The sequence below is a fragment of the Taudactylus pleione genome, unplaced genomic scaffold, assembly GCF_031769625.1.
Source record: "Taudactylus pleione unplaced genomic scaffold, aTauple2 ptg000687l, whole genome shotgun sequence".
Lineage (NCBI taxonomy): Eukaryota > Metazoa > Chordata > Amphibia > Anura > Myobatrachidae > Taudactylus > Taudactylus pleione.
This window is the reverse complement of record NW_028285089.1, coordinates 2,691,861-2,705,331: the sequence shown is the minus strand read 5'-3', so window position 1 is coordinate 2,705,331 and position 13,471 is coordinate 2,691,861. Positions and strand designations below refer to the sequence as shown.

At 44.1% G+C, this 13,471-nt stretch overlaps 1 protein-coding gene across 2 annotated transcripts in view; it reads right to left on the bottom strand.

The window, feature by feature from the left end:
- The window catches only part of AKAP1 (A-kinase anchoring protein 1), a 58,077-nt gene that overhangs the window by 24,749 nt on the left and 19,857 nt on the right, over nucleotides 1–13,471 (bottom strand). For both annotated transcript variants that reach the window (XM_088456114.1, XM_088456115.1), the window contains exons 3-7: nucleotides 13,253–13,386; nucleotides 11,555–11,681; nucleotides 10,494–10,618; nucleotides 1,216–1,393; nucleotides 876–1,026 (exon numbers count right to left, since the gene is read on the bottom strand). In XM_088456114.1, the coding sequence (XP_088312240.1) occupies nucleotides 876–1,026; nucleotides 1,216–1,393; nucleotides 10,494–10,618; nucleotides 11,555–11,681; nucleotides 13,253–13,386 (715 nt within the window). The remainder of the gene's footprint in view (nucleotides 1–875; nucleotides 1,027–1,215; nucleotides 1,394–10,493; nucleotides 10,619–11,554; nucleotides 11,682–13,252; nucleotides 13,387–13,471) is intronic.

Here is a 13,471-nt window from a genome sequence, read left to right as displayed (position 1 = left end):
GAGATCACCTGCCGTGCTACCACCGTAAGGCGAGCCAACATGCTTGCGGCCACGAGCTACCAGTGGCTCACGAGCGACGAGCTGGCGACCGCGGCACTAGACGATAGGTCGTCTGATCCAGCCAAATCTGACAACATGACGGCAAAGTCATCTATTGTGTACACTCAATGTCGCAGACGATGCGCGCTCCCGCCCATGCAGGTCCTACGGGAGACAGTCAGCAAGGGCCATGCTGCAGAAAGGGTATCCATTTGCTGATGCTTGGACACCGGCCGGGTCCCGTCGCACAACAGGTCGGCTGGGTACACATTGTGTACCCAGCTTAACGCAATAGAATTTTCAGTTTGTCACCGCACACTACAACCATTTGTATGATATATATTTGAAAACACTGGGTTGGCTGTGAGAGCTTGACAATCAAAATGTCAACGATAACAGGGATAAATGTGTGGTCGAACCCGGGAAGCAGACATGTTCATAACGCGATTTAAAGTATTAACAGTGCCGGCTTTACAACTTCAAACAGGACATTGTGTTTGAAGTTGTAAAGCAGGAATCACACCGCCCACATTCTCGTCAACATTTTGATTGTCAAACTGGCCACTACAAGCCTTAAACACAAAAGAATAGTATGAACTGCTGCCATTTTAAAAAAGGGTACTGATGACAAGTCTCACACTAAGGGGAAGATGTATGAAGTCCTCTAAAGAGTATAGAAGGGGACAAGTGGAGAGGTTGCCCATAGTAACCAATGAGCTTCGAGGTAGCCTTTACATTTACATAAAATGATAGGTAAAATTGGATTGGTTGCTATGGGCTACTTCTCCCCTCCTTCAAAGGCTTGATACATCACTTCCTAAGAAATATGTACTGACCTGATCTGTCTGAGTATCTCAATCTTTACTCTCTCATAGCCGCCATAGTCAACATAGCGTATCTCTACTTCCTCAGAGTCACAGTAGTAAGCCACCACCTGTGCCCTCCACCACGCATTATCTCCCATCGGTGCTGCACAGATCACACCAACTGAAAAGAAAAGAAAGGTTTAAGTACACAAATACACTACCATTGTTCATTAAAAATGTTGACTTTTCTCACAAATCAACTGCACACAGCATAAAAGAACAGCATGTTATACAACGTTACAAGTTGATGCTAGTGAACAGTGCAGAATATCCATAAACATTAAATGCAGATAGAGGTGCAGGAACTCACCTTCTACTGGAGTGGGTAATGTTGGAATTCCAGACTGCGAATAACAAAGAAACATTTGCTGATCCAAGCCTCGGAGCGCATGAAATGTAGGATGGGTATGCTGTTGTACAAACATGTGTCCTGCGTTCACTACATTCACCACAATCACTTCAACTGTGACCCCATCTGGCAGCATCAGCTACAAAAGAAAGTCACATTGGCAAAGGTCAAGAAAACCTGTGCACACGAATGTAAGATGCACGGATTACATCAAATTAAATGGCTTTTATTATTAGTAAGTAATGGTAAGCTAAAGCTAGACATTACTCTGATAGGAATCATGAATTTAATTATGCAATGGTATATTGGTGGTATAGTAGTCTTTAGACACCAAATTAAAGAATAGGTCCACTATTGCAGAATAATGTCGCAAACAAAATATGCTAATCAGCAGCGTGAAGACCTATACTGGCGTTCAATCAGTTCAATACACGAAAAACGTAAACTCAGCACTGCACAGAACCACACAGACGTCACAATAGGTATCGATACTAGCGTGATGTGAGTAAAATGCATCCAATTTGATACCACATTGAAGCAAATACAATAGCATTTAACTCACCAATAAATCAATAAATAATTTGGCCAAGACATGTCTGTTTTCAAGGGAATTGCTCTAAAAAGCTCAATTGGTTAAATTATGTAAGACATACAGTATATGTGGATGTGTATTGATGGGAGAGGGGTTTTTGATCTTTATTCCAACTTTTTACAAACATGTATAAAAACACTAGAAAAATGACTACATTTTGGGGTACATCTTTTTTTTATACTTCACTATCACCTTTTTCCCTTTTTCGTGTGATGCCCTGGGGATGGCCCTTGGCTGGAATTTTTTTGGGGTGCCTTGCTTCTCAGACGTGAGCCCCTTAATGTTAGGGACGCCAGTATAGAGGAGCCTTGACGATTGGCCTGGCGCTTATTCATATATTTGCAAATGTGTGTAACGAATATTACATGATAATAGAGATTTAGAGGTATTTAAGTATTGTTTTTGCTGCAGTGTGCTGGGGGGCAAATCTCTTTTTTTCTGTGTTCGGTACAGAATGTTTGCAAAGACTTTCATTTGCTGAAAAACACTTGCTTACTATAATTTTTTAACCATTAATAAAAAGTGCACAAATCAGCCATTTTACAACTTTTAAAAACCTCCAGTACTTTCCTTACGGTCACTATCAGCCTTCCATATGGATTTACATTTTTGGGGTCCAGGGTGGTTTCCCCACTTTTTCATGCACTTCTCCCACTTTGCATTTTGTAGAAAAGTCGCAACCCGCCGCCGTGACTACAGTGAACTGGCATTTCTAATTGGATCTAGTATTGTTCAGGTGGGTGCATTTGTGCGATGTCTGCATGTTTCATGAATCAAACTCGCATTTGCAAACTCGTACATAATAGGATTGAGCCTTTCATCTACAAAATAATCTGAAACTCATTCCCTCAAAACAGTCATCCAAAAAATAAAGAAAAACTCACTCTGAACAATAAGCATAAGGGAGGGACCAGAGTTATCCCCAGATAGCATCTAAGAAATAGATTTAATACGAGTATCAAAATAGTCTTTCACCTAGTCTGGGGGATACTGCTATTATGGCGATGTACCAAAGCAGTCTCTCAAGGGCAGTGTATTCTCAGACCTAGCTATACCCAATACCAGTAGTCAAAAGGAAACCACCTTAATGGAAAATTTAAAAATGTTAACCTGTAGCAAGTACTATGTGGCAATAATGAGAGCTATGGTAAGAACTTACCTTTGTTAACTTGCTTTCTTCGAAGTCCATAGGGTCCACAGGGAGACCTTGGGGTGTAGGTGGTGACTCTGGAATCTGGGCTCCAAGCAGTTAAAAGATTTCAGGTCCCAGGATGCACTGGTCCACTCTCCCTATACCCCGCCCCCAAGCCAGAGGAACCTTAGTTCGTAATAAGTTAAAGGCCAGAGGAGGATAAGAGAAGGAAGACTGGTACACACAAGAATCACATTCTTACAGAGAAGGAGACGGGAACCCGGTGATCAGAAACATAGCCCATATGAAGCCAGGTGAGTCAGGGCGGGTGCCCTGTGGACTTTGATGAAAGTTAAACTTAAGTTCTTACCATAACTAATTTTCTTCTTCAGGGTCCATAGGCTCCACAGGGAGACCTTGAGGATGTCCCAAAGCAATCCTTTTAAGGGTGGGGACGCTGCTGCGCTGAGAGGAGAATCCGGGGACCAAAGGAAGCATCCTGAGAGGCGAAGGTATCAAAGGCATAGAACCTCAGAAAGATCTGGACAGAAGACCACGTGGCCGCCTTACAAAGCTGAACAGCCGAGGTGCCACAGCGAGCTGCCCACGAGGGACCCACAGACAGAGTAGAATGAGCAGTAACAGTAGCCGGTACAGAAAGGCCTGCCTGCGTGTGAGCCTATGAGATAGTCTGTGAAGCCATCTAGACAATGTTTGTTTGTTGGCTGGCCATCCCTTCTTTTGAAATCCATATAGCACAAATAGAGTCTGATTTCCAAAGTGAACTGGTACGGTCCACTCATATCCTGAGGGCACGACCACATCCAAGGAGGCCTCACCTGCCGAGAGGTCTGGTGATTGAAAGGCCAGGACTACAATTTCCTCATTAATGTGTAAACTAGTAACAACTTTTGGAAGAAACCCAGTCCGAAGTACTGCCCTGTCCTGGTGGAAAATTATAAATGGGGAGCGACAGGAGAGCGCCCCTAAATCAGACACTTTTCTGGCTGACGCTTTCCACAGAATCCAGGGATTGAAATGGAGGACCCTGGAGTGCCGAAGAACTACTGACAAATCCCAAGAAGCCACTGGAGGGACAAAGGTACGTTGAATCTGGAGGACACCCAGGAGTAAGGTGTGGATATCCAGTAGTGGGGCAAGTCTACGCTGGAACCAAATGGACACAGAGCAGAGCCATGCACTTTCAGTGAGGCCAGGCAGAGTCCTAGGTCCAATCCAGCTTGAAGGAAGGCCAGGACTCTGGAAATCCTAAACAACTGGGGGTCGTAGCTTTTGATACACCACCATTGGAAATATGTATGCCCCATTCTGTAGTAGATCCGAACAGAGGCTGGCTTACGCACCCTGAGCATCTGGGCCAAGCTGGAGTCACCATCAGGACCGTGCCTCCATCTTGTTCGAACTTCCGAAGAACTCGAGGAAGAAGGGGGACTGGAGGGAATAGGTACGCAAACTGGAAGGTCCACTTCACTGATGCATCTACAAAGGTTACCTCGGCTGAAAACCCATTCCACCTGGAGGGGGATCAGCCTTTGCAAAGGCCTGGAATGGAACTGAGCATATTCCACCATACCGTAGGCGGACATAATGGATCCCAGAATCTGCATTGGTGAGTGGATCGACATTCGGCGACTGTGGAGACATCTGCGCACTCGTAGTTGAAGTGTGAAGTGTGGAGATTTGGTCTGATATTAGAAAGATTCTCTGATCCTGAGAATCCAGCAGGGCTTCCAGTTGAATCACTCTCTGAGGGTTTCAGGGAGGACTTTTTCCAGTTGATTAACCATCCATGCTTGTGCAGGAAAGCAATGGTTAACTACAGACAGCGGTGAAGCACTTCCGGGGATCCTGCTTAGAGCAGGAGATCGTCCAGGTATGGTAACAATCGGACACCCTGACCACGCAGGTGGGCCGTCCTGTTGGCGATAATTTTGGTAAACACCCGTGGAGCTGTGGATAGTCTAAAGGGTAGAGCCTGAAATTGGAAGTGTTGCCGTAGCATAGCAAACCGGAGATATCGCTGATGGAAGGGCGCTATACAGTGCGTTACAAAAGTACTCATCCCCCTTGGCTTTTTATTTTTTTTGTTACATTACAACCTGTAATTTTTTTTTTTTTTAATCTGAAATTTATGTAATGGATCTGCACAAAATAAGTCTAATTTGGTGAAGTGAAATGAGAAAATTCTATAAAAAAGAATCAAATAAAATTCTGAAAATTGGCATGGGCATATGTAATCACCCCCTTTACTATGAAGCCCCTCAAAAGTTCTTGTGCAAACAATTACCTTCAGAAGTCACAATTAGTGAAATTAAGTCCACCTGTGTGAAATCTAAGTGTCACATGATTTGTCAGTATAAACACACCTTTTCTGAAAGGCCCCAGAGGCTGCAACATCACTAAGCAAGAGGCATCACACCATGAAGACCAAGGAGCTCTCCAAACAAGTCAGGGACAAAGTTGTTGAGAAAAACAATTCTGGGTTGGTTTTTAAAAAAATATCCAAATCTTTGATGATCTCCCGGAGCACCATCAAATCCATCATCAAATGGAAAGAACATGGTACCACAACAAACCTGCCAAGAGAAGGCCATCCACCAAAACTCACAGACCGGGCAAGGAGGACATCAGAGAGGCAGCACAGAAACCAAAAAGAAGCTGCAGAGTTCCACAGCAGAGACTTGTGTATCTGTGCATGTGACCACAATAAGCCGTACACTCCATAGAGCTGGGCTATATGGAAGAGTGGCCAGAAAAAAGCCATTACTTAGTGATTAAAATAAGAAGACACGATTTGAGTTTGCCAAAAGGCATGCGGGAGACTCCCCAAATGTATGGAGGATGGTGCTTTGGTCAGATGAGACTAAAATTTTACTTTTCGGCAACCAAGGAAAACGCTATGTCTGGTGCAAACCCAACACATCCCATCACCCCAAGAGCACTATCCCCATAGCGAAACATGGTGGTGTCAGCATCATGCTGTGGGGATGTTTATCAGCAGCAGGGACTGGGAAACTGATTCGAGTCTAGGGAAAGATGGATGGTGCTAAATACAGGGATATTCTTGAGCAAGACCTGTTTCAGTCTGCCTGAGATTTGAGACTGGGACGGAGGTTCACCTTCCAGCAGGACAATGACCCGAAGCATACTGCTAAAGCAACACTCGAGTGGTTTAAGGGGAAACATTTAAATGTGTTGGAATGGCCTAGTCAAAGTCCAGATCTCAATCCAAATGAGAATCTGTGGTCAGACTTGAAGATTGCTGCTCACAAGCAGAAACCATCCAACATGAAGGAGCTGGAGCAGTTTTGCCTTTAGGAATGGCCAAAAATCTCAGGGAAAGATGTGGCAAGCTCATAGAGACTTATCTAAAGCGACTTGCAGCTGTAATTGCCGCAAAAGGTGGCTCGACAAAGTACTGACTTTAGGGGGGTGAATCGTTATGCACGCTGAAGTTTTCTGTTATGTTGTCCTAAATGATGTTTGATTCACAATATTAAAAAAAAAAACCACAACTTCACAGTTGTAGGCATGTTCTGTGAATGAAATGATGCACACCTTCAAACAAACAATCATTTTAATTCCAGGTTGTGAGGCAACAAAACATGAAAAATGCAAAGGGGGGGTGAATACTTTTGCTAGGCACTGTAGGTATGCGTCCTGAATATCCAGAAATACAATAAAGTCCCCAGGCTCCATAGCGAGGATGATGGAGCGTAGGGTTACCATCCTGAACTTTGGCACCCTTAGGAATTTGTTCAAGGATCTGAGGTTGAGGATAGGCCGATGAGACCCATTCGGCTTCTGAACCAGAAAGAGTACAACCACCACCAGTCCCTCACAGAGAGTGGGACTGGCACAAATACTCCTGCTTGCAGCAAGGACTGTATGGCTTTCTGGATGTGCAAGGCCTTGTTCGGGTTTGACTGAGGGCATGTATAGAAAAACTGGTTGGGAGACAGTCTGAGAAATGAGAGGGTGTCCCCATTTGAGACCATTTCTCATTCCAAAGTATCCGTGGTATTTTGACACCAGCACTGGGCGAACTGAAGTCGGCCTCCCACTCTGGGATATCAGGCTGAGGGTTTATCCTCGTGTTTTGCAGCAGGGCGTCTGGTGTTCCAGTCTAGTGGAAGCCTACGAAAGGACTGACCTTTAGGCTTTCCGAGGCCTAGTAGAGGTAGTAACAATCTTGTCAAGGTCTGTGCCCAACAAGATCTCCACATTGTAGAGTAATCCTTCTAGGCCTTTCTTGGAATCCGCATCAGCCTTCCATGAGCGTAGCCACAAGGTACGGCGGGCAGACAAAGCCACGGCCGAGAATCTGGAGGTTAGGAGACTATCTAATGTCGCTTCTCCAAAATAAGAAGCTGCATCTCAAATGTGAGCAACAAGAGACATCTGATCCCTAGAAGCATCTGAGGGGGAAAAAAAAAAAAAAAAGTCTTCAAGTGAGTCAACCCAGCTCGCTATAGCTTTAGCCACCCATACAATAACCATGGTTGGACGGGCAACAGTCCCTGAAAGAGTATAACGATTTCAGGCAAGCTTCTAATTTCCTATCCATAGGATCCTTCAAGGAAGTAACTGTAGGAATAGGTAACGTAGCGCTTTTAATTAAACACGCAACATGTGAATCCACTGCAGGGGGTGTTTCCCATTTTGCAGAATGAGCCACAGGAAAAAAAAATAGTAACATGAGGTCAGTATGAAACCTCTTACCAGGCTATTGCCAGGCTGCAGCCATGAGTTCAGCTAGATGATCTGATAGAGGGAATTCTGCTGAAGCCACTTTGTAGTTTAAACAGGGGGTGCTTGGATTTAGGGGCAGGCTCGTAATTTTCTATTAAGATGGATCTGACAGTTTGTACCAAGGCAGGAATATTCATTTTTGACCGACTCATCCTCCTCCAGAGGGGAGTCAGGATTAGAAAGAGCAGCAACTACTGCCTCCTCAGATGATATTCAGAATCTGAGAGTTGCGTTGACTGTGTCGATAACACTACGCTTAGAGGGTTTACTGGGTAAGGGCTTCTCACCTTGCAACATGGGTTGAAAGGCATTAGATGTAGCTATGAGACTCTGCACAGAGTTAGAGAGTACGTCTACCCATGGTGGGGGTACCTGTATCGCCTGAACCTGTTGTGGCAACCCCAAAGGGGGAATGCCAGGTGGTCCGCAATAGTAGCCAGAACCTGAGAAAATGAAGCCATGGGGGGCTCTTGTAAAGGCGATGGGTTGTCTGATGGGCCTGGCCCATCTTCTATCAAATGCTCCTCACTTAAGTCTGCAGCACATAACTTGCATGATAGCAGTATAGGTGCAGATGCCTGTTTGTTACTCTTGCCTTCGCTAGACACAGCTGTAGAGTAATACTGCACACAATATGGCACTGGGTATAATGCAACCACCGTGTATGTATGATACTAGTAGGAATGCAATACACTGGTCCTGTCTTATGCTTGGGTAAGCTGCAGGAGCATGCAGCCCGAATATGGCATAGTCAACGACCAACTGTATGTGACAAACCTCACAAATACTTAGTTCTATATATGTGAGGTACAGGAAAACCCCAGAATACACCTGTATGTCTGGGTAAAGTCAGAAAAAAATGGAAAGATATATACTGACAGTAGAATAGAAAACAGACAGGCAGCGCTAGCAACAGTCATATATAATGAAGAACTACCAGTGTCTGGTAGGCTATAGCGCTACATATGCTGACTCCAGGGAGAGGTATGTAGGGGGACCGGACCCTGCATATCCCTGATAGCTGTGGCTCTGCTTTAGAGAAAATGGCCGCTGGAGACTTCAGAGGGTGCATGGTCTGAGGAGGAGAGCAGCTCAGGGAAGCGAGACCTCAGTGGCGTGGCGCCCTGAGCTGAGGGGCCGCTTTAACGGGAAAGGTGACCTGCCCTTCCGATTATTTACCAACCGGGACACTGGGTCCCGCACCATGTGTACACTGGTGGTCTAGTGGATCGCGGTGGCTGGAGCCTGTGTCCACGCTCTACACCTCCGGTCTGTCCTCTGAGACCGGAGGTATGACTGCCAACATGTGGGTCACCGCAAGCGGTGACCCACCTTACCTGTCCCCTTAGTCTGGGTCCTCCCACAGGGCCTTGGCTAGCACTGACCCCGGGATGCCCGCCGAGATCCCCAGCTCTGTACTGGCGTCGAGGCATTTGAGGGGTGATGGAGCGGCAGCGCAGACGTCCCACGGACAGTCTGCTGCTGCGCGCTCCAAGTATAAAAGTAAAATAAAGAAATAAAAAATAGAAAAAGCTTAATGGCTGCCTAAGCAGCCCCCCACGTAATGGTGACCCGACTCCGGCCAGGCACCAACGAAACTGAGGTGCGTCTGGCTTGGGGGCGGGGTATAGGGAGAATGGTCCGGTGCATCCTGGGAGCTGAAAGCTTTTAACTGCGTAGCGCCCAGGTTCCAGATCCACCACCTATACCCTGAAGAAGAAAATTTTAAGTTTCCCTATTCAGAGATATCTGCAGCTCTAACTAATAGGCAGAATTCCACCAAATTTGGCAAGTATACTATTCAAGGCATAGGGAGAAGGAACTTGTGAAAAAAAAAAAAAATCACAAGAATGTACCAACAAAAGAATACTTAAGCGAAACCTAAAATTTTAAAATGTTAATTTTCCTCATTAGGACAAAAGCCTGATAGGGAAGGTGTTACATTTTTTGATGGGATCACCTCTTCCTAGGTCCAGTCCAAAAGGTCAGGGTTATGAGAGACTCCTCTAGCCTTTATTTCCATAGAAGATGCCACCTGCCCACCCCTTCATTGTTAATAATGGGATAGCTACTGAATTGTATCAACCATCATCCACTTTAGGAAGGCAGAGCACAACAATAACTAGGTAACACCAGCACATAACTTCAGGTCTCAATTTACTGCTTGCTACGCCGTTAAGCATAAAAACACTGCCAAAGCCCACCCGAGAAATGGGGGGGGATGTGGAAGTAAGGTCCTGACCAGTAGCCCCTTCGTCTGCGGTGCACCATGAAGCACCACTGCAATCTAACACTTAAGTGGGAAACCTACTGATTTCTGCTTGTAAGCCACAAAACCAAGACAAAATGATGCTAAGCACACTGAAGTAAAATACTGTAAACTTGAAGTAAAATGCAATTAGTAGCCATGTACAGAAGCATACTCTTTGAGGCACTTGGTTTACATTAAAGAGGGGGCTGTAGATGGGAGGTATCTTTAGTAGTTAACTCCGAAGTGTCCATCTCCTAAACAGCCTCTACATAACTATAGGTAGCAGTGTCTCAGACTGGATGGAGAAAAACGATCTATTCTATAGCATGCATTTCAGTACAGAAAATTATTTGTGAATTAACCCACACAAGAATTATGATTATAAAGATTCCAGAGTTAACCTTTTAGCTGTGACTGGATTCAACTTTACAGAGCACACGTAATGCAAAATATACAAAACCCAGACCACATGAACTCATTACACAACTTACCCACGATGTCATAGGAAGAGAATGCAACGCCATAGAAGGGGGAGGTGCAAAGATGTTAGTGAGGTTCAATTCTTTGAATTTCTTGCCAATCAGAAATAGTGCTCTGTCAATCTGCTGCTGAGCACCTGTAAATGACACTTTATGAAAACAGCGCATACAAGTGTACATCATAAGATATTGCAGCTGAAACTATAGGGTCAATCCAAATAGATGCAAGTTGGGATCTGCGTGCCGTTTCATTTACAACCCAATTCCAAACTCACATTGTTTTGTCAGAGGAATTTAGCTTTTTTTGTGCGCAGCCCCCAGAGCAGGTGAATAGATAGGGAAAATCTAGATTTTAAGGTAAAAATGTCGGGACACAGTGCAGAACCTCTGGTACACCCCTACCAATTCCTAATCAATACTTGGATGGTTTAAATAGCATAAATTGGCCAATGTAGACATGTCAGTTTTCAGAGGAATTTTTATGAAAAACTCAGTAATGGATTAAACTATGTGAGACAGGAATGTGGAGGTAAAAGTGTTTATTCCAGCTTTTTACAAACTTGTATAAAGACACTGAAAAAGTACTCTTTCCAGCATTTGGGCTACAGAAAAATTTCTGCAGACTAATTTGCTTAAAAACACATGCTCAGTACCATTTTTTCAATCATTAAAAGTGCACAAATCAGCCATTTTATACTGTTTAAAAACCTCCAGCACTTTCCTTAGGGCCACTAACCGCCTTCTATATGGCCCGGCTATCCCTGTTGTCACTGTTTGGGGTCCTGGGTGGTTTCCCCACTTTTTCATGCACTTCTTCTAGGTAGCATTTTGTAACAATGTTGCACACCCCCGCCACGACTACAGCAAATTGCAACTTCTATTTGGATCTCACATTTCTCGGGTGTGCACTTTAATGCAATGTTTGAGAGTTTCATTGAGCAAACTCACTTTTTCAAACTAGCACCTAATTGGATTGAGCAAAGTCTGATAAAAAAAAAAAAAAAAAAATTATATCAAATCACACTGCTCATTTGAAAAGAGAAAAAATAAATGTAAAAGAAAGCTACACTTACCTTCTAAATGACACATCTGGTAATCCTGTGTGTAAGGCACGGTACAAATGTATATTTTGGCACCAGAAGACTCTTTCAGAAAGCTTACAAATCTGCCTTGTTTCCCAATTAATCGGCCAACCAAATGCTTCAAGGGAATCAGAGAGAGAGGAATTTCAATTTCAAGGGATATTACCCCACTTTTGCAGTCACAGTTCTAAAACATTAGGTAAATGTAACTTCTTGTGAAAGGTGGAACTTTAATGTACCAAAGCAGCTGCCACATGGATCTGACACTTACATATTAATATATGTTTATTTATAACCATGGGCAGACATAAGCTAAATAGTCCCTATTTTTGGCGTAACCATTCAGTTTTACTCCTGCCTTGCTATTTAATTCTTACCCAAGAGGCTGTTAAACTGATTGCAATTCATGAGATGCACTCTGCACAATTATTTCATTCTTGCCGCAGTCTTTACCGCATTTTATTATCACACCTCATTGAATGTAGCTCTAGCTGCCAACCCAGCTGCAAAAACTGGCCTATGTTTAAAAATTAGGAAAAGGGAGAAAAATCTGTTTAAGAGACCAACCTCAACTACAGGGTGTCCTTTAGGATCGCTATGTCAAGAGGGATCGAAGTCCTACGTAATGCAAAACTTGTGTCTTTAGATGGAGGGGATTCTAACAATTCCAAATCGCAAATTGAGTAGTGGAGTAACTAGGCTGCTGCAAATGATGTGGCAGACACGCCGACGAGCTATTCTACAATAGGTCAGTCACATCACGTGTGCAGGATCTCATAGGTGCAATTAATTTAATTCAAGAGTCTCAAGAGGACAGCAATTGCACTCCTGCAGGATCCCACCACTTTGGAAGAACACAGATAAAACATTTAATTTCTTCCAATATGGAACATCCCTGTCCACTATTCTGCCCTCACTGCCTGGGATACTAAGGCTTGGTAAGGCTACAACGGTACACAGTGAGACCATTTCTTCGCTTGTATTTCTCTGTATTTTAACCACCCAGTGCCCTCCCTACCAACCTACTGCATGTAACCGCATTTGCTACCCCATCCTACTGGTGAACAAGAAACATTTATATAGATAGAGTTTAAGGGGCCTATGTATGTTTGTTACATAAAATTATGCAGAAACTGCAGTTTCTGCATAATTATATGTATTGCTCCTATGCACTAAAAGCACAATGCAGGAGATTTCACAGAAAACTCTCGCAAAGTTCTAATTAGCACTGCAGATCGCAGGCCCCAGTATCATCATCAATGGGGACTACAATCTGACCCTATGCACCAAACTCACCAGTAGTTTACACCATACTCACATTGTGTAAACTAGTATAAGGCTATGGGGGCTCCAGGGGCAGGAGAGTGATCTTTCAATCTCTCCCTCACAGCCCCTGGGCAGCTCTGAAAGCTGACACTCTGCGCATGCGCAGTGTCAGCTTCCCCAAGGGAAGTCTTTCATTTCTGTGAAAGACTTCTCCTAAATGCTGGGGAAATGACTTGCAAGGACAGCGGTTACTGCAATCGCTGTCCCTGCGAGTTCCCCTTTGTACATAATGAGAATATTTTCATTAAAAATGGAAAAATCCCCTGTGAAATGGATAGCAGTGTTTGAAGACAGTTTCCCTCTGTCCTACGGAAGCAGACGGCATAAATGTAAAGTATAACTGATGTACAGCCAAATAGTTACCTTTGGCACTTCAAATTCCCAGATGATAAATTCTGTCCTTTTTGCTCCATTCTTCTGGTTTACATCCTGGGCCTCCTCAGACTTTCCCAGAGCATAGCCACTATCCACAGAGTCCATACTATTTACATCTGAACCTGCACACACACAACTGTATTCAGAAAGTTCAATCTGTACAACAAATCAATCTCAAGAGTGTAAAAGCCATCTTCATGCAAAAGC